The following is a 20,172-nucleotide window of genomic DNA, read 5'->3' as shown; positions in this document are numbered from 1 at the left end:
TTCTTCAAGACGCCTAACACCTTTTTTGATCACAACATGATCCAGGCTATCTACACACTGTTCCCTAGACAAATCGACTACTAAGTCCTTCTCTTAGGTGAATACAGATGAGAAGTACTCATTTAGTATCTCTCCCATTTCTTCTGGCTCCACACACACATTCCTACCTCTGTCCAATTCAAATTCAGCCGTGGCAGGATTCGAACCTGGGTCCCCAGAGCATTATCCTGGGTCTCTGGATTACTAGTCTAGTGACAATACCACTACACCATCGGCATTTCCTGTCTATCCCGAGCCAGTTTGGACTGGCATCCTTTACAATGCTTACAGTGCCTGCTTTACAAAAAGGTGGGGGCATTAGGCATCTGGTTTGATTGCACTCAGACATGGAAAATACATATTGAAACAATAGTCATTAAGTGTAAAAAAAAAGTGATTAATTTAATGGGATGTATTAATAAATATAATTGGGGAGCAGATAAGAGAACTTTATTAAGAATATATCAAGCAATGATACGATTAGTGATTGACTATGGAAGCCAGGCGTGTGGATCAGGAGCAAAAACTTGATTGTATAAATTGGACATAATTCAGTCTCAAGCATTGAGAATTTGTTCTGATGCTCTTACTTCTTCTCCAATAATAGCTCTTCAGGTGGACAATGGAGAAATGCCACTTGAATTGAGGAGAAAGTGGATGGATTTGAATTATTGGGTGACCTTGGTGGGGCAGAAAGACAACCATTTAACCAAAAGTGTTCTTCAAGATAGTTGGGAGAATGGATCGCAAACAAAGGGGAAATTTTGGGGGAAAGAGATTTAGTGGAAGAGTTGGGCCTGCAAATTTTTAATATAAGCAAACATGCATGCTGGTCAGTACTTCCACCCTAATACTTTCACTATCCAGAGTTTGATTTTACAATACTGGACATAATTAAAGGAAACAGTATAGGTTTTAATTTGTCTAGTTTTGTAAAAGAATACATAGATTAGAATTGGTTTGCTTATATTCAACTTTATACTGATGGTTCTATGGATCCTGGGAAGGGAAGGACAGGTTCAACAGATTTTAATCCTGAAAAGGTTATCTGATAGTTTATCAGTATTTTCAATTGAGTTGATGGCAGTTAGGTTGGCTTTAGAGTGGATAGTGAAGGTAAAGCCATTGAGAGTGGTAATTTGTTCAGATTCATCATCACCATTGGTCTTGATCCAATCTCGTTTTTCTGACTCCAGGCAGGATTTTATTTTGAAATTTTTCATTTCTTATATAATATACAACAGGTATTGTGGTGCCTGTGGTGTTTTTTTTTATGGATGCCAGCACATAAAGGTGTGGTAGGGAATGAGGCAGCTGATTTGTTGGCTAAAAGTTCTATAAGTCACTTGATTCCAGATATTGAGATTTCATTAGGGAAGACGGAAATTAAATCTATTATTAAGGGTGCTATATGCATTATATATGCATTATGGCAACACAAGTCAGATATGGGCGAGAAAGGAAGACATTTATATCAGATTCAAAACAATGTGAATTTATCTATTAATGCACTGGAAAGTGTAGAAGGTATGAGGTGATTATGAGCAGGATTAGGATTGGGCACTGTGGGTTAAATAAATCTCTTTTTAATAGGGAAACATTGATGGTTTGTGTCAGGAGTTTGGGGAAGAATTCCTGCAATCAGTGGATCATGTTTTATTATACTGTACTAAGTTTGCAACTGAAAGGGGAACTATGCTATCTAATTTACATCAGCAGGCGGTAAAGAAGGCAAATGGTATGTTGGCCTTCATAGCGAGTGGATTCGAGTACAGGAGCAGGGATGTCTTGCTGCAATTATACAGGGCCTTGATGAGACCACACTTGGAATATTGTGTGCAGTTTTGGTCTCCTTATCTGAGGAAGGATGTTCTCGCTATAGAGGGAGTGCATCAAAGGTTTACCAGACTGATTCCTGGGATGGCGGGACTGACATACGAGGAGAGATTGAATCAGTTAAGTTTATATTCGCTGGAGTTCAGAAGAATGGGGGGGTGGATCTCATAGAAACCTATAAAATTCTAACAGCACCAGACAGGGTAGATGCAGGAAGGATGTTCCCGATGGTGGGGGAGTCCAGAACCAAGAGTCCAGAACCAAGGGTCACAGTCTGAGGATACGGGATAGACCATTTAGGACTGAGATGAGGAGAAATTTCTTCACTCAGAGAGTGGTGAGCCTGTGGAATTTGCTACCACAGAAAGTAGTTGAGGCCTAAACATTGTATGTTTTCAAGAAGGAATTAGATATAGCGCCTGGGGCGAAAGGGATCAAAGGATATGGGGAGAAAGTGGGAGCAGGCTATTGAGTTGGGTGATCAGCCATGATCATGATGAATGGTGGAGCAGGTTCGAGGGGTTGTATAGCTTACTCCTGCTCCTATTTTCTATGTTCCTATTAGTCAGCCTAATCAATATGAAGACTTCAGGATAAACTACATTAGCTTCTTTGATGTTTAAAAACAGTTTTTTGCAGTTATTGAGATCCTGCTTAGGTCATAGCTGGCAGAAAACGTTTCTCCCTTGTCCATGACATTGTGATTCCAAGATTCCATTGTTAACTTTGACTTCCTCTTTGTCATCTGTTGCTTCAAGATTTACCAAGTAAATTGTGTGCGTGTGCTATGACTGTAGCATCAATGTATTGCAGTTGTCTGGTAAATGAAACATTGTACTATTAAAGGGCTCATCCACTAATGGAGCAAAGCAGTTAAGCTCCTTGGCTGCCGAGCTAATTGTCGTCTTTTTATTGCTCAGGCAGATTTGGACTTGCAGATAGCAGTAGTGCAGACTGCCTATGCAAATGGCAGCTCAACGAGGTACATTGAAGAGGTCATGCAGGTAATAAAATTCTGAGACTGAATTATTTCTCAACATTTTAATCGTTTTAAAAATTGCTTATATCATATTTTAGTAACATCCCTTAATTATCTTAATGCGTAACTTTACTGGACAGAGTTCCAACAACAGTGCAGCCATGAACAGCACAAAGCAAGTTAAAAATCATCATACAAATAAAGTGCGGCCTGCCTGCATTTGTTGTCTGATTTCTAATGTATATGCTATTGTTTTTTCCTTAGGTTCCTGTGTACTGTGTGAATACAGGAGTGAAATATTTGCACCATAAAGCTCAGGAATTTGATGTTGGGGTTTATTTTGAAGCAAATGGACATGGCACAGTGAGTGGCAGTTTGAATGGAGAGTTTTGCTGGTCTGGTGTTTTATTTAATTATTCATGATATTTCAAGAGACTACCTGTTCTGTTGATTAAAGATGGAATTTATGAAATGAAATAAGATTTAAATTTTGCCATGTAGGTTGGCATCACATATTCTGATAATTTTTTGCTACTTTCCCCATATTGTTGTACATTTGGTTGGAGTGAAAGAGGTGCATACTTCCCTTCCAGAAAAAGACATTGGAAGCCTTTTATACTTTGGATACTGGTGAGCGAGATGGTTCCTCGGAGGACTGTAGCAAGAGCCAACTCCATGGCACAACGGGTGGCTCAGCTGCGCATGAAGGGAGGAGGAGGAGTGGAAGTGCTACTTCACTGTCACTGTCTGAACTCCAGCGAATATAATCCTGACCGATTCCATAGTTCGGGGAGCAGACAGGTGTTTCTGCAGCCATAGACGTGACTAAAGGCTGGTGTGTTGCTTCCCTGGTGTCAAGGTCTTGGATGTCACAGAGTGGCTGCAGGGCATTCTTTTGGGGGAGGATGAGCAGCCAGAAGTCGTGGTCCATATTGGGACCAATGACGAAGGTAGGAAAAGGGATGAGGTCCTGAAAGCAGATTTTAGGGAGTTAGGAAGTGAATTAAAAAGCAGGATGTTAAGAGCAGTAATCTCAGGATTACTCCCTGTGCCACGTACTAGTGAGCATAAGAATAGGAAGATTGAGCAGTTCAACACGTGGCTGGAGAAATGGAGTGGGAGGGCTTAAGATTTCTGAGGCAATGGGATCAGTCTGGGGCAGGTGGGACTTGTACGGGTAACACCTCAACAGGACTGGGACTAGTGTTCTCACAGGGAGGTTTGCTAGTGCTGTTGGGGAGGGTTTAAACTAGATTGGCGGGGGATGGGAACCTGGGAGGAAGTTCAGAGTGCAGAGGAGAAAAACTGGCATTGGGAAGTAGTGAAGTATTAGCTAATAACGAGGATATATCGGAGAGTTGCGTCAAGGTAGATAGAATACTTGGAGAGTTTGATAGAATTAGAGTAAACAATAGTAAGTCATTAGATGGGGTCAGAATAAGCAGGAAAGAAAAAAAACCTAAATCAGGGCTAATGTACATGTATGTGAATGCATGGAATGTGATTAATAAGATTGGTGAACTGCAAGCATAAGTTGACAAATGGAATTATGATATTATTGACATAACAGACCTGTCTCAAAGAAGAGCAGGACTGGGTGTTAAATATTCCAGGGTACAAGGTGTTTAGTAGAGACAGGAAAGAAGAAAAAGGGAGTGGGCAGGGGAGTGGCAATATTGGTTAAAGATGGCATTACAATACTGGAGCAAGAGGATGTTCCAGAGGGGTCAAGGACAAAATCTCTGGCTAGAGGTAAGGAATGGGAAAGTTGCAACAACATTGAGTGGTATAGTATAAAGACCACCAACTAATGGAAGGGATGTGGAGAAACAAATTTGCAAAGAATTTACGGAGAGGTGCAAGAGTTATAGATTAATCATAATGGGGGACTTCAATTATCCAAATATAGACTGGGATAGGAATAGTACAAAAGGACAAGAGGCGCAAGAGTGGAACGTGTTCAAGATAATTTTCTACAGCAGTATGTTTCCAGTCCAAAGAGGGGACCTGGTTTTGGGGAATGAGTTGGCCCAAGTGGATTAAATATCAGTGGGAGAGCCCCTAGGCACAGTGACCATTGTATCATAAGGTTAAGGTTAATCATGGAAAAGGACAGAGAACAGTCCAGAGCAGGGATAATTAATTGGGGGAAAAGCCAACTTCGATGGGATTAGAATGCATCTGGGTCGAGTGAGTTGGAATCAAATTTTGGCAGAAAAGACGGTGGCTGAATAATGGGCCACCTTCAAAGAAAAAGTATTGCAGGCAATGTCAAGGTATAATCCCTTGAAGGGGAAAGGTAGGACAAATAAATCCAGAGCACCCTGGATAAAGAGAGAGATAGAGCTAAAGATAGAACTTGCGCGTACGACAGATGTCAGGTAGAAAATGCAATGGAGAATCAGGCTGAATATAGAAGGACCAGAGTGGAAGTGAAGAAATTAATAAGAAAAGCAAGGAAAGAGTGTGGAAAGAGACTGGCAACAAACATAAAAGGGAATCCCAATGTCTTCTACAAACGTAAATAATAAAAGGGTAGGGCCAATTAGGGACAAAAACGGGGACTTGCATGTAGAGGCTGAGAATTAGCAGAGGTGTTGAACGAGTACTTTGCATCTGTACTTACAAAGGAAGAACTTGCTACCCAAGCTAAGGTGAGAGAGGACATAACTGGTACACTAGAAGAACTTACAATCAAGTGGAAGGGAGAATAATTGGAAAGGCTACTTTTACTTAAAATAGATAAGGTACCAGGACCAGATGAGATGCATCCAAGGATACTGAGGAAAGTGAAAGTGGAAATTGCAGAGACACTAGTGATAATCTTCTAGTCTTCCTTAGACACAGGGGAGGTGCCAGAGGAATAGATAATTGCGAATGTTACACCCTTGTTCAAAAAGGGTGCAAGGATAAAGCTGGCAACTACAGACCAGTCAGTTTCACCTCATTGGTAGGGAAACTTCTGGAAACTATAGTACGGGATAAAATCAATAATTACTTCGACAAGTGCAGGATAATTAAGGAAAGCCAATATGGATTCATCAAGGGAAAATCCTGTTTGACTAACTTGCTGCAGTTTTTTGAGGTAACAGAGAAGGTTGATAAAGGAATATGGGAGGCGATGGCGTAGTGGTATTGTCGCTGAACTAGTGATCCAGAGGGTAATGCTCTGGGAACCCAGGTTTGAATCCCGCCATGGCAGATGGTGGCATTTGAATTCAATAAAAATCTGGAATTAAAAGTCTAACACTGACCACGAAACCATTGTCGATTGTTGTAAAAACCCATCAGGTTCACTAATGTCCTGTCAATTTGTCGTCCTTACCTGGTCTGGCTGACACGTGACTCCAGACCCACAGCAATGTGGTTGACTTTGAAATGGCCTAGCAAGCCACTGAGTTGCAACAAACTGCTGCAAAGTCACAAAAAAAGGAATGAAACCGGACGGACCACCCAGCATCGACCTAGGCACCGGAAACAACAACGGCAACCCTGTCGACCCTGCAAAGTCCTCCTTACAGACATCTGGGAGCTAGTGCCAAAATTGGGAGAGCTGTCTCTCAGACTAGTCAAGCAACAGCTTGACATAGTTGTACTCACGGAATCACACCTTACAGATCATGTCCCAGACACCACCATACCATCCCCTCGGTATGTCCTGTCCCACTGGCAAGACAGACCTAGCAGAGGTGGTGGCACAAGTCAGGAGCAAGTTGCCCTGGGAGTCCTCAACATCGACTCTAGAGCCCATGAAGTCAAAGATGAGCAAGGAAACCTCCTGTTGATTACCACGTACTGCCCTCCCTCAGCTGATGAATCAGTACTCCTGCATATTGAAGACCACGTGGAGGAAGCACTGAGGGTGGCAAGGGTGCAGAATGCACTCTGGGTGGGGGACTTCAATGTCCACCACCAAGATTGGCTCGGTAGCACCACTACTGACCGAGCTGGCTGAGTCCTAAGGGACATAGTTGCTAGACTGGGTCAGCAGCAGGTGGTGAGGGAACCAACAAGAGGGAAAAATATACTTTATCTGTTCCTCACCAACCTGCCTACTGCAAATGCATCTGTCCATGACAGTATTGGTAGGAGTGACCATCACACAGTCATTGTGGAGACGAAGTCCCGGCTTCACACTGAGGATACCCTCCATCGTATTGTGTGGCACTACCACCGTGCTAGATGGGATAGATTTCAAACAGATTTAGCAACTCAACACTGGGCATCCATGAGGCACTGTTGGCCATCAGCAGCAGCAGAATTGTACTCGAACACAATCTGTAACTTCATGGCCCGGCATATCCCCCACTCTACCATTACCATTAAATCAGGGGATCAACCCTGGTTCAATGAAGAGTGCAAGAGGGCATTCCAGGAGCAGCACCAGGCATACCGAAAAATGAGTGTCAACCTGGTGAAGCTATAACACAGGACTACTTGCGTGCCAAACAGCATAAGGAGCAAGTGATAGAGCTAAGCAATCCCACAACCAACAGATCAGATCTAAGCTCTGCAGTCCTGCCACCATCCGATCGTCCATCATCCAAATAACTCACTGGAGGAGGAGGAGGCTCCACAAATATCCCCATCCTCAATGATGGAGCAGCCCTGTACATCAGTGCAAAAGATGCTGAAGCATTTGCTACAATGTTCAGCCAGAACTGCCGAGTGGATGATCCATTTCGGCCTCCTCTGAAGGTCCCCAGCATTATAGAGGCCAGTCTTCAGCCAATTCGATTCACTCCACGAGATATCAAGAAACAGCTGAAAGCACTGAATACTGCAAAGGCTATGGGCCTTGGCAATAGTACTGAAGACTTGTGCTCCAGAACTTGCCACGTCCCTAGCCAAGCTGTTCCAGTACGGCTACAACACTGGCATCTAGCCAGGTATGTCCTGTACACCCAAAGCAGGAGAAATCCAACCCGGTCAATTACCGCTCCATCAGTCTACTCTCCATCATCAGTAACGTGATGGAAGTGGTCATCAACAGTGCTATCAAGTAACCTGCTCACTGACATCACGTTTGGCTTCTGCCAGGGCCACTCAGCTCCTGACCTCATTACAGCTTTGTTTCAAACATGGACAAAAGAGCTGAGCTCCTGAAGTGAGGTGCGAGTGACTGCCCTTGGCATCAAGGCAGCATTTGACAGAGTGTGGCATCAAGGAGCAAAGCTGGAGTCAATGGGAATCGGGGGAAAACTCTCCACTGGTTGGAGTCATACCTAGCACAAAGGAAGACAGCTGTGGTTGTTGATCAGTCATCTCAGCTCCAGGACATTACTGCAGGAGTTCCTCAAGGTAGTGTCCTCAGCCCAACCATCTTCAGTTGATTCATCATTTACTTTCCTTCCATCATAAGGTCAGAAGTGGGTATGTTCGCTGATGATTGAACAATGTTCAGCATTGTGACTCCTCAGATAATGAAGCAGTCTATGTCCAAATGCAGGAAGACCTGGACAATATCCAGGCTTGGGCTGACAAGTGGTAAGTAACATTCACACTGCACAAGTATCAGGCAATGACCAACAAGAGAGAATCCAACCATCATCCCTTGATGTTCAATGGCATTACCATCACTGAATACCCCACTATCAACATCCTGGGGGTTACTATTGACCAGAAACTGAACTGGACCAGCCATATAAATACTGTGGCTACAAGAGTAGGTCAGAGGCCAGGAATAGTGTGACAAGTAACTCACTACCTGACTCCCTAAAACCAGTACACCATCTACAAGGCACAAGTCAGGAGAGTGATGGAATACTCCCCACTTGCCTGGATGAGTGCAGCTCCCACAATACTCAAGAAGCTTGACACCATCCAGGACAAAGCAGCCCACTTGATTGGCACCACATCCTCAAACATTCACTCCCTCCACTACTGACGTACAGTAGCAGCAGTGTGTACCATCTACAAGATGCACTTTCTCTGCGCTGTAGACCTCAATGACTCAATTCACCAAGGCTCCTTCAACAGCACCTTCCAAACCTACAAGCACTGCCCTCTAGAAAAACAAGGGCAGCAGATAGATGGGAGCACCACCACCTGGACGTTTCCCTCCAAGTCACTGACCATTCTGATTTGGAAATATATCGCCGTTCCTTCACTGTCGCTGAATCAAAATCCTGGAATCCTCTTCCTAACAGCACTGCGGGTGTACCCACACCACATGGACCGCAGCAGTTCAAAAAGGCAGCTTACCACCACCTTCTCAAGGGTAACTAGGGATGGGCAATAAATGCTGTCCCAGCCAGCAAAGCCCACATCCCATGAATGAATTTTTAAAAAATGTGGTGTATATGGATTTTTAGAAGGCATTTGATACAGTGCCACACAACAGACTTGTGAGCAAAATTCCATGGAATAAAAGGGAAAGTAGGCACTTGGATAAGAAATTGGCTGAATGACAGGAAACAGAGTAATGATAAAATGGTTGTTTTCCAATTGGAGGAAGGTTTGTAGTGGAGTTCTCACGGGTCAGTGTTGGGACCCTTGCTCTTCCTGATGTATATTTATGACCTACACTGGTGTGCAGGGTATGATTTCAAAATTTGCAGATGATACAAAGATTGGAAATGTCAGTTGTGATGGGGATGGTTTTAAACTTCAAAAGGACATAGACATGTCGGTGGATTGGGCAGACAAATGGCAGATGAAGTTCAATGCAGAGAAATGTGAGGTGATTTGTTTTGGCAGGAAAGATATGGTGAGACAGTATAAAATAAAGGGAGAGCCTCTAAAGGAGGTGCAGGAACAGTGGGTCCTCGGTGTATATGTACATAGGTCATTGAAGATGGCAGAGAGAGCAGTTAATAAAGAATGTAGTATCTTAGGCTTTATTAATAGGGGCATTGAGTACAAGAGTAAGGAGGTCATGTTGAACTTGCTTAAGACACCAGTTAGGCCTCATCTGGAGTACTGTGTCCAGTTCAGGGTGCCATACTTGAGGGAGGATGTGTAGGTATAGGAGAGAGTACACAGGAGATTCACAAGAATGACTCCTGAGCTGAAGAACTGTAGCTATGAGGATAGATTGGAGAGGTTGGGACTGTTTTCCCTGGAGAAAAGAAAAAGGCTGAGAGGAGACTTGATAAAGGTATTCCAGATCATGGAGGTGTGGACAGGGTAATTAGAAACTGTTCCCACTCATGAGAACATCAAGAACTAGAGGGCGCATTTTCAAAATAATGGGCAAAAGGAGTAGAAGTAATGTGAGGAAAAACTTTTTCACCCAGAGGGTGGTTGGAGTCTTGAACAAACCTTCTGAAAGGGAGGTGGTGACAGGTCCGATCGAGGTATTCAAGAGGGAATTAGATTGCTATCTGAAATGAGAGAATGTGCAAGGTTATGGGAATAAGGCAGGGAATTGGGACTAGGTTGAATGTTCTCTCAGAGAGCGAGTGCAGACTCGATGGGCCAAATAGCCGCCTCCTGCACTGTAAAGATACTGTGAACAGGATTGTTCTTATACATTTTTTAGTAGCTAGTTAGAGAAACATGGGCCTTGGACCTGGATGCCTCACCACTCATTTATCTGAGATATGATTATGGTAATAGGAGATGAGGTGAGAAAAGACAAAACGCTTTATCTGTCCACAGTAGCCACATGAATATTCATTCCCAGAAAGGGTCATATGTCCTCAGTGAAAAGGTTATGATTTCTTTAATATTTTCAAATTTAATTTAGTCGGCCTGCTGTGACATAAAACATATTTACTGCATTTTACATTTATAGTGTAAATAGAAATAAAAGATTTCTAAAGTAAGTAAAGATATCAGATGGCCGAGGAAGGCAATAATGAAACATCTTGAAATTACCAGGTGCCATAGGCAAGACTCAGTGGGCTAAATTTTTCTCAAATAATATTGTCACAGTTGTAGAAAGGTGCTTTTAACAATTGTGGAAATTATTCAAGCTCAATAGAAAAATGAGTGGAAAAACCTCAGCTTTATTTTTTATTTTTTTCTGGTGACCAGTATTTTAAAAGCATCTGGATGTTAGGTTTACAATCACTCTGGTTTTTGCATCATTTCTGGGAGATAAAATGAGAAACACCAGTGGTTGGAAGGACACCCCCTTGCTTGTATAGAAATCTTGAATTTAAAATTTATTCTTGGAGTTGGGAACACCATGTTAAGTGAATCTGAAAATGCTGTACCTATTTTTCCCCTTTTAAGGTTCTCTTCAGTAAAGCAGCTGAGAGTAAAATCAGACAGCTGGCTCAGGACAAAAACCAAATGGGAGAGAAAAGCAATGCAGCTAAAATGCTTGAAAATACAATTGATCTAATCAACCAGGTGAGTAAAATTTGTTAAGTATAACATGTAACAGTAGTACTTTATGTAGCTACATCAGTGCACCTTTCTATTACCTCTTGATGAGCTGCATGCTGTTAATTTGCTTAAGTACCAATGTAGAGAAGCCTGGAATGACTCTCATCTCCCGCACCTGCAGAAGCGACTGATATTCACTTGATGCTCTTACAATATCCTAATGGGGAGTTCAGTGAGAAACAGGTGTTGTTGAAAACCAGAAGTATAGCAAGAGATTTTAATTAATTATTGAACAGCTTAGTCCTATGGAAAGTCATCATTGTTCGTAATATATACCTGACTACTCTTAGCTTTGTTTGAAAAGATCTACCAGGATTAAGTGGGCAGATCCATCAGTCCACGGAGTGCACTTACTTTATGAACTATGATTCTGACTTTATAGACAGTGGGGGATGCCATATCAGACCTCCTGACAATAGAAGCCATCCTGTCTATTAAGGGCTTCACTATCCAGCAGTGGGATTTCATCTACACTGACCTTCCTAACAGGCAACTAAAAGTGAAGGTGAGTCCACTCTTTACAGACATTCATTTAAAAGATTAGAAGCTTTGAAGTAATCATTCTAAGTCAGGAAGGAGTGGCAGAGGATGAAATCTACATACCTCATTGGGTCCATCATTACTCAGTGGTAGCCATTCTCAGTTATAAATCTGAATATGTGTTCAAGACCCATTTCACAGACTGGAGCATATAATTTAGGCTGACACCAGTGCAATACTGAGGGAATGCTGCACTGTTGGTGGTGCTGTTTTTGGGATGAGGGGTGAAATCTCTACCATCTCAGGTGGACATGAAAAAATCCCATGGCACTGTTCAAAGAAGAGCAAGAGAGCTTACACATCTGGTCATTATGGTATTGCTTTTTGTAGGGCCTTGCATATGTTGACTGCAGCATTAATACAGTGAATTTATTTGAAAAGTACTTAATTGGCTACAAAGTGCTTTAAGTCATAAAGAGGTTTTGAAAGGAGCTTTAAGTTTGATCTGTAAAAATGAGCTATAAGCAGCTATAAATTTTGATCTGTATCCCGCATAGATCTGCCCCTCCTATTTCTCATCTACGATGCTGCCTCTCGGTAGCAACATCAAAACTAAGGATCATTTTCCACACGTACGCTGCTGACACCCAGCTCTACCTCACCCCTCCCGCTAACTCTGAATTGTCAAACTGCTCATCTCACAGCAGTACTTGATGTGCAGAATTTTCCTCCAGCTAAGCATTCAAAAGACTGAAGAATATTGCCTTTGATCCTCAGCACAAATTCTGTTCCTAGCCACCAGCTCCATTTCTCTTCCTGGTAACAGTCTGAGGCTGAACCAGGTTTGCAATCTTGGTGTTATAGATGAGCTTCCCATCTACCATTGACACCAACTATATCCATTTCTGTACCATTGCCCAACTCTGTTCCTGCTTCAGCTTCTGTTTGGGTTTAGTTACTTGTAGGCATAACTATTCCAGTGCACACCTGGCTGGCCTTCCATGTTCTACCTTCCATAACCTCGAGATCATGCAAATCTCTGCTGCCCAAGCATGTTCTAACTCATACCAAGTCCTATTCACCCATCGCCCCTGTGCTCACTGACCTACATTGGAACCTGGTTAAACAGCAGCTTGCTTTTAAAACTCTTTTCCTTGTATTCAAATCCCTCCATGTCTTTGCCCCTTATTTCTGTAATCTCCTAAAGCCTGTGGGTAACTGCACCACCAATTCTGTTCCCTCGAGCACTCCCAGTTTTAATTACTCCATCACTGGTGGTTTTGACTTCAGCTGCCAAGGCCAGAAGCTCTGGAATTCCCTCCCTAAACCTTTCCACCTCGCTTCTGTTTCCTTTTAAGTGTTTTCTTAAAACCTACCCCTCCAATCGAGTTTTTGGTCATCTTCCTTCAATCTCCCTCATGGCCTGGTGTCATTTTTTTTTTGTTTTGTTTTATAAAGCTCCTGTGAAGCACCTTGGGACATTTTACAATGTAAAAGAAATGCAAGTTTTTTTTTTACATGGAACCTTTCTTTATTTGGCCCAAAATGGATGACCTCACATTTATTTGGTTGAAATCCATCTGCTGCAGTTTTGTCCACTTACTTAATCTGTAAATGTCTCTGCGATTTTACACTCCCATCCACCCTAATTTTACCTTCAATCTGTGTGTCATCTTTGTTATATGGCTCTCTGTTGTGCTTGTAAGTCATTAATAAATATAGTGAATAATTGAGGCCCGGTACAGATCCTAATGGATAGTCACATTTTTCCAATTTGAGTGCATATACATTATCCCTGCTCTGTGTCCTACTGCCTAATCAATCTCGTATTGAAGTCAATAATTGTTCTCAATTCCATGAGCTTTAATTTTAGCTAATCATCTTTTTTAAGGAACCTTACTGAATGTTCTTTGGAAATCCATATAAACTACAACCTTGGACATTGCTCCTGTCCACTACTACTGCCTCAAAAAATTAAATTGGATTCATTACATTTGACCAACCGTTTACAAATTCATATTGACCATCTTTAATCAGCTCAAATTTCTGAAGTCTTCAGTCACAAATTATAAATTTCAACACTAAGGACAAGAGAAAAAAGACTAGCTCCTACGTCTCAGCTTGTAGTTTTTTTGTAACCAAGTACAATGAAGAATAGTAATTAATTTAAAAATGATCTGAGCTTTTGCATAATACCTTTGTCAAAACTTAAGTTATTTTTTGTAAACTTAATGGAGCATTTTCTATATGAACTTATGATGTATGCTAAAGACTTGGGCCCTATTTTTCATTATTTCATTTATGTGCTCCAAGCATTCTTCTTTTGGTTTGTACTAGGTATCTGATCGACAAGTTATTGTCACTGTGGATGCTGGAAGGCGAACAGTGTCCCCTGCAGGGCTGCAGCAAAACATTGATGCTCTGGTGAAGCAGTACAATTTGTCACGAGCCTTTGTACGTCCATCAGGCACAGAAGATGTGGTCAGAGTGTATGCTGAAGCTGACACACAGGTAAGTATGGCACTGAAAATCAATTGCTTCAGTATAAGCCTGTGTTACCCTAGTTTTAGATGAAGATAAGAAAAATGTCATTCTGCCCTTGCATCGATTAGAGCTACCTGGGTCACCCAGGTGTAACTGGCCACTGTCTTAAATTGCCCTCAGTACTCCTCTGGAAGGTGTATTACAATTTTAAGCTTTATCGGATATTTCTTATGTTCAGTGTCAGGAGTCAAACTCACGAGTAAACCTTCATTCCCTGCAAACCAAGGTGTGGTTTTCTCGCTCAAGGTTAAGTTACATAGCATCACCTGGCTGAGGAAAGAACTTTTGCTATGATTGGCTCACTGGAGTTCACGTGGTTCACTGGAGTTTACATTAGTCTGCTTAATCCAGGATAGAAGGATGAAACAAACTATCCAAATGAGATGATAAACCACAAATCAGGTTTGTTGGATGTGAAAATCAATACAGATTTGACTTGATTCCAAATCCGTTGTTATACCTTCTAAAATATACAAACAGTAAGACGAAAACTCCCCTTATACTACTAACCCAGGTCCATCATCCATTATACAAACTTATACATGAGATTTAGTTCAATCTTGTGGAGCCTCCAGATATTCACTCCATATTAATGGGATAGTAGAATTAAAAAAAACTACTGCAAATTGGTATGGAATATAACTCCAACCCTTGCCAGTGAAGTCCCCTTCCATAAAAAATACCTGGAAAAACTCAGCAGGTCTGGCAGCATCGGCGGAGAAGAGTACAGTTGACGTTTCGAGTCCTCATGACCCTTCAACAGAACTAAGTGAAAATAAGAGAGGGGTGAAATATAAGCTGGTTTAAGGGGGGGTGGGTGAGAAGTGAGGGGAGTGGTTGTTGGGACAAACAAGCAGTGATAGGAGGAGATAACCAAAAGATGTCACAGACAAAAGAGCAACGAGGTGTTGAAGGTGGTGATATTATCTAAAAGAATGTGCTAATTAAGAGGACAAGCAAGGTACAGATAGCTGTAGTGGGGGTGGGGTAAAATAAGACTAAAAGGACATAAAAGGTATAGATTTAAAAATAATAGAAATAGGTGGAAAAAAATCGAGATAATTTATTGGAAAAAACAAAAAGGAGTGGGAAGAAACGGAAAGGGAGTGGGGATGGAGGAGGGAGTTCAGGATCTAAAATTGTTGAACTCAATATTCAGTCCGGAAGGCTGTAAAGTGCCTAGTCGGAAGATGAGGTGCTGTTCCTCCAGTTTGCGTTGAGCTTCATTGGAACAATGCAGCCTTGTCCTTGGCTTGCTGCATTGTTCCAATGAAGCTCAACGCAAACTGGAGGAACAGCACCTCATCTTCCGACTAGGCACTTTACAGACTTCTGGACAGAATATTGAGTTCAACAATTTTAGATCCTGAACTCCCTCCTCCATCCCCACCCCCTTTCCGTTTCTTCCCCCTCCTTTTTGTTTTTACCTATAATTTATATAGATTTTTTTCCACCTATTTCCATTATTTTTAATTCTATACCTTTTATGCCCTTTTAGTCTTATTTCACCCCACCCCCACTAGAGCTATCTGTACCTTGCTTGTCCTCTTAATTAGCACATTCCTTTAGATAATATCACCACCTTCAACACCTCTTTGTTCTTTTGTCTGTGACATCTTTTGGTTATCTCCTCCTATCACTGCTTGCTTGTCCCAACAACCCCCCCCCCCCCCCTCCTTAAACCAGCTTATAATTCACCCCTCTCCTACTTTTACTTAGTTTTGTTGAAGGGTCATGAGGACTCAAAACGTCAGTTGTACTCTTCTCCACCAATGCTGCCAGACCTGAGTTTTTCCAGGTATTTTTTATTTTTTGTTTTGGATTTCCAGCATCCGCAGTTTTTCTGTTCTTAAGTCCCCTTCCATGTCAGATTAACTATTTTTAACATCTGAGTGAACTCAGGAAATTTCCATATTTACTGAACAATTCGTTTGATTAAGTTTAGGACAAAGGAACCTGTTTCCATGCGATCTGTAGGAGGGCTACTTTGCAGATTGTGTATGGATTCTTCACAATCCGGAGTGTATTATGTGAGACTTTATTTTTGTCGGATCTGCAGAAATAACATACACCATTGACAAAGTACTCCATTTGAGCAAGATTACTGTGGATGTCCTATTGCTGCTTATACTTAAATGAGCCTGAAGAAAGTCTCAATGCATTCAGTCACTGTAATGTACATAATGCACTCCTTGTTTAATCAGTTATGGATAAGCTTGTAAAGTGCAGTTTATTTTTGTTTTGCAGACTAATGCAGATACTCTGGCACATGAAGTGAGCCTTGTTGTGTACAAATTGGCTGGAGGAGTAGGAGAGGAACCAAAGTTGATTCACTGAGGAAAAACAAAACAAATGGCGAATGTGTCCGTTTGCAATCTTTGGGTCTTACTTTACAGTAAGACTACATCCAGGACACTTTGGGGATGTGGATGGTGGGCTGTTGTCTGGAATTTATGTAATTATTTAAAGCTAAACATGCAGATCCTACTGTAATCAAGTAGTAATAATGCTCACATGAGAATTGCCAATTTTAAAATTTGATATCATTGTGACCTGGATGTGAATACAGCTAGGAAAAAACACTATGCAAAAGCAGGAACTTCTGTTTACAATATTTATATAACTGCATTCTGTGTCATAGGCTTATGACATTACTCAATCCATAAAATATTGTGAAATATTAAGTTTGAATGGTCTTGCAAAATAGCAACGTATATTGATCTGTGCTTGAGATGCCTTTCTTTCAGTTAAAGAAAACATTCCTGTCTGTTCTCCACATTCTCACAGTAGCCAGCAGTGGCTCAGTTGGTACCACTCACACCTCTGAGTTATTAGGGTGTGGTTTTAAGTCCCACTCCAGGACTTCAACAGAAAAGTCAAAAACTGACACTCCAGTGCAGGACTAGGGAGTGCTGCACAGTGCTGTCTTTCAGGTGAAATGTTAAACCGAGACCTTCTGTCGCTATGAAGGATCCCATGACACTACTTCAAAGAAGAGCAGGGGAGTTATCCAGGGTTTCTGCAGAATATAGAAAACCTAGAAATGACATGGAATTTTTCAGGAAATTTCCAGAAAAGGCCCAAAATCAGTGAAAAGCCATGGAATTTTATAGTCAGGAATAAAACTTTTCCGATTTTGGGTGGAATTCTAATGTCCGCTCCCCGCACCCCAGCCCCCCCACCCCCCGACCACCTTCACATGTCCGAAATCCAGTATGGATTTTGTTCTACTCCTGCCTGATCTTGCTCATTGCCACGGCTTCTTTGCAGACTGCCAGAACAAGAGTCGTCACTGGCTGTGTAGCCTGTCATTCAGAGTTAGTCTATGTGCCAGATTGGCAGCTTTGAATTCTGCCAGAATAGCAGCAGTAATTGGCCTAGTAGCATGTTCCAGGTTCTCCAGGCCCTCCTTTCTCATGGGGGAAGAGGTATGTTTGTTGGTGTCAGTTGCAGTTTTTTGTTGCTGAAGCAGAGGACTCGGCGGCTGCTCTCTTCAGAGCCAGAGCACAATAACTAAGAGAAGGCAGAGCTGAAACAAGCATCTAATGGAGGAGATGATGTCTAAAATGATGCTGCATGATGGTCTGATTTTTGCATGAGACCCACTGAACTATTTTTTCTTAACATGCAAAAGTCATGGAATTTTATTTTGCTAAAGGTGCAAGAGCCTGATGATCCTGTGTCCTGGCTAATATTAAACCTTCAATCACTATCACAAAAAAAATCTGACCATTATCACAGCACTGTTTGTGGGAGCTTGCTGTGTGCAAATTGGCTAAATTACAACAAGACTTCAAAAGTACTTGTGGCTGTAAAATTCTTTGGCAGCCCTCTGCTTGTGAAAGGTGGTATGTAAATGAAAGTCTCTCTCTTACTTTTGGAGGTGTGCTATGATGGCCAGTGACAGTCATACTTTCCATTACGTGCATAATTAGATGAGAAGTGCTAGTCGATTTATTTTGTCAGTTGATGCAGATCATTTTATATGTTGGCAACATGTCAGAAGGAGACGGGAGAGAAATGGACACAACAGAAAAATTCGAACATACTACAATGTGTAAAATGAATCCTGTAAAGTGTTTCTGCTGTATTTATATTTCCTAGCTACTGAATAAATGGGACCTTGAGATGTTTGTTACCAGTTGAACAGGGTCAAGGATCAGGAGGAAAAATTGAGAATGAATACTGTCCTGTTTACCTCCCCTTCTATCACCATTGCCCAACAAGTTCAATTTTTTCAGCTTCCCACAGGAACAACATGCCTATTTTTGACATTTGTACAGAATTGTCAAAACTAAAATAAAAGGTGCACAAAATTAATTGTAGCTCCTAATTATTATGTCTTAATGCTATGTTTCAAATAGCCTGTTAGTCATCTGTCTGCTCAGCACGATAAACTAATGCCAGTAGAATCCATTAAGAAATGTAACTACGAGAAGAGGAGAGTGAAAATTCTGGTAAAAGTATTTTGTGCACACCCCGGTATTTTCTCCTTTCAAATTAATGTAATCTCATCATGAAAATTGAGATTTAAAATCAGACCTCATTGCTCCAAACTTGCTGTAAAAGGATTTAGTCCAGGTCACCACAGAAACCTACAACTGTTATAATGGGGGTTCAGTGTTTTCTGTTAAGTGTTAGCTTTTAAACCATTGATCATCTATGATGATTTTGTTTATAATCAGATCAGATAGACTCTACAAAAAATATGTTCTACCAATTTACTGTTGTCAGTTGGTGCAATTAAATAAGAAATAAGTATTGTGTCAAAAAAATTAAAACTTACATAAATGTCAATGTTATTATGCAGTCAAAATATAGTAGGTAAGTTGTTCCAGTGCAACAACACTGGCATCTAGCTGACAATGTAGAAAATTGCCCAGGCAAATATCCACACAAAGCAGGACCAGCCAATCTGGCCAATTACCACTCCATCAGTCTACTCTTGATCATTAACAAAATGATGGACAGTGTCATTGACAGGTCTATCAAGCAGCATCTGCTCACTGATGTACAGCTTGGGTTCTGCTAGGGCCTCTCAGCTGCAGACCTCCATTACAGCCTTGGTCCAAACTCCAGGAGTGACATCAAGACAGCATTTGACCGAGTGTGGTGTCAAGGAGCCCTAGCAAGTTTGAAGTCAATGAGAATTGGGCAGAGATGGGAGCTCTCCACTGCTTGGAATCCTACCTGGAACAAAGAACGGAGTTGTGGTTGTTGGAAGCCAATCATCTTTGCTTTAGGGTGTTTGGCGTAGGAGTTTCTCAGTATAGTACTCAGCCATTTTCACCTGCTCCATCGATGACTTCCCCACTTCTGAGCTGAGTGGGAATGTTCGCTGACGAGTTTGCACAGTGTTAAGTATGATCTGTGACTCCTTAGATAAAGTAATCTGTTTCCATGTGCAACAAGACCTGAACAATATTCAGGCCTGAGCTGATAAGTGATAAGTAACATTTGTACCAGAGAATGACCACCTCCAAGGAGAGAATGCTGTTCAACAGCATTATCCACCATTGGCACCTGGAGTTACCATTGATCAGAACTCAACTGGACCAGCCAGGAACAGGTCAGAGGTTTGGAATTCTGTGGTGAGTAACTCATCTGACTCCGCAAAGCCTGTCCACCACTTGCAAGGCACAAGTCAGGAGTGTAATGGAATACTCCCCACTTGCTTAGATGAGTGCAGCTGCAACAGCTCTTATGGAACTCGACACTGTACAGGACAAATCAGCCCACTTGAGCAGCACTCCATGACAAAGGGATTACTAGACAATAAACATTAAAATAATTAGGAAAGGGGGAGGTGGAATAGTGTTGGAAAGGCCCAATGACCTCTGTGCCAATTGAGTCCTCTGTAGAGCAAAGCCAATCAATCCCATACCCACACTCTATCCCTAAGCCCTGCAAGTTTATTTCCCCTCAAGTGCCCATCCAATTTCCTTTTGAAATTATCG

General features: G+C 41.8%; 1 protein-coding gene across 8 annotated transcripts in view; it reads left to right on the top strand.

Moving 5' to 3' along the window:
• Nucleotides 1-18,535, top strand: part of pgm3 (phosphoglucomutase 3) — a 75,865-nt gene extending 57,330 nt beyond the window's left edge. For 6 of the 8 annotated variants that reach the window (XR_005942392.1, XR_005942394.1, XR_005942393.1 and 3 more), the window contains 7 exons: nt 2,796-2,879; nt 3,119-3,217; nt 11,036-11,155; nt 11,574-11,696; nt 14,009-14,182; nt 14,394-14,617; nt 16,463-18,535. Coding sequence is in view for 1 of the 8 variants with exons in the window: in XM_041182877.1 (XP_041038811.1) it covers nt 2,796-2,879; nt 3,119-3,217; nt 11,036-11,155; nt 11,574-11,696; nt 14,009-14,182; nt 16,463-16,552 (690 nt within the window). In the remaining 7 variants the exon portion in view is untranslated. The remainder of the gene's footprint in view (nt 1-2,795; nt 2,880-3,118; nt 3,218-11,035; nt 11,156-11,573; nt 11,697-14,008; nt 14,183-14,393; nt 14,618-16,462) is intronic. The other 2 variants (XR_005942397.1, XM_041182877.1) reach the window with 2 other exon arrangements.
• The last annotated feature ends 1,637 nt before the right edge of the window (nt 18,536-20,172 follow it).

This window comes from Carcharodon carcharias, chromosome 2 (genome assembly GCF_017639515.1).
Source record: "Carcharodon carcharias isolate sCarCar2 chromosome 2, sCarCar2.pri, whole genome shotgun sequence".
Classification (NCBI taxonomy): Eukaryota; Metazoa; Chordata; class Chondrichthyes; order Lamniformes; family Lamnidae; genus Carcharodon; species Carcharodon carcharias.
Note: the sequence above shows the minus strand (reverse complement) of the source record. Positions and strands in the feature narration are given on the sequence as shown.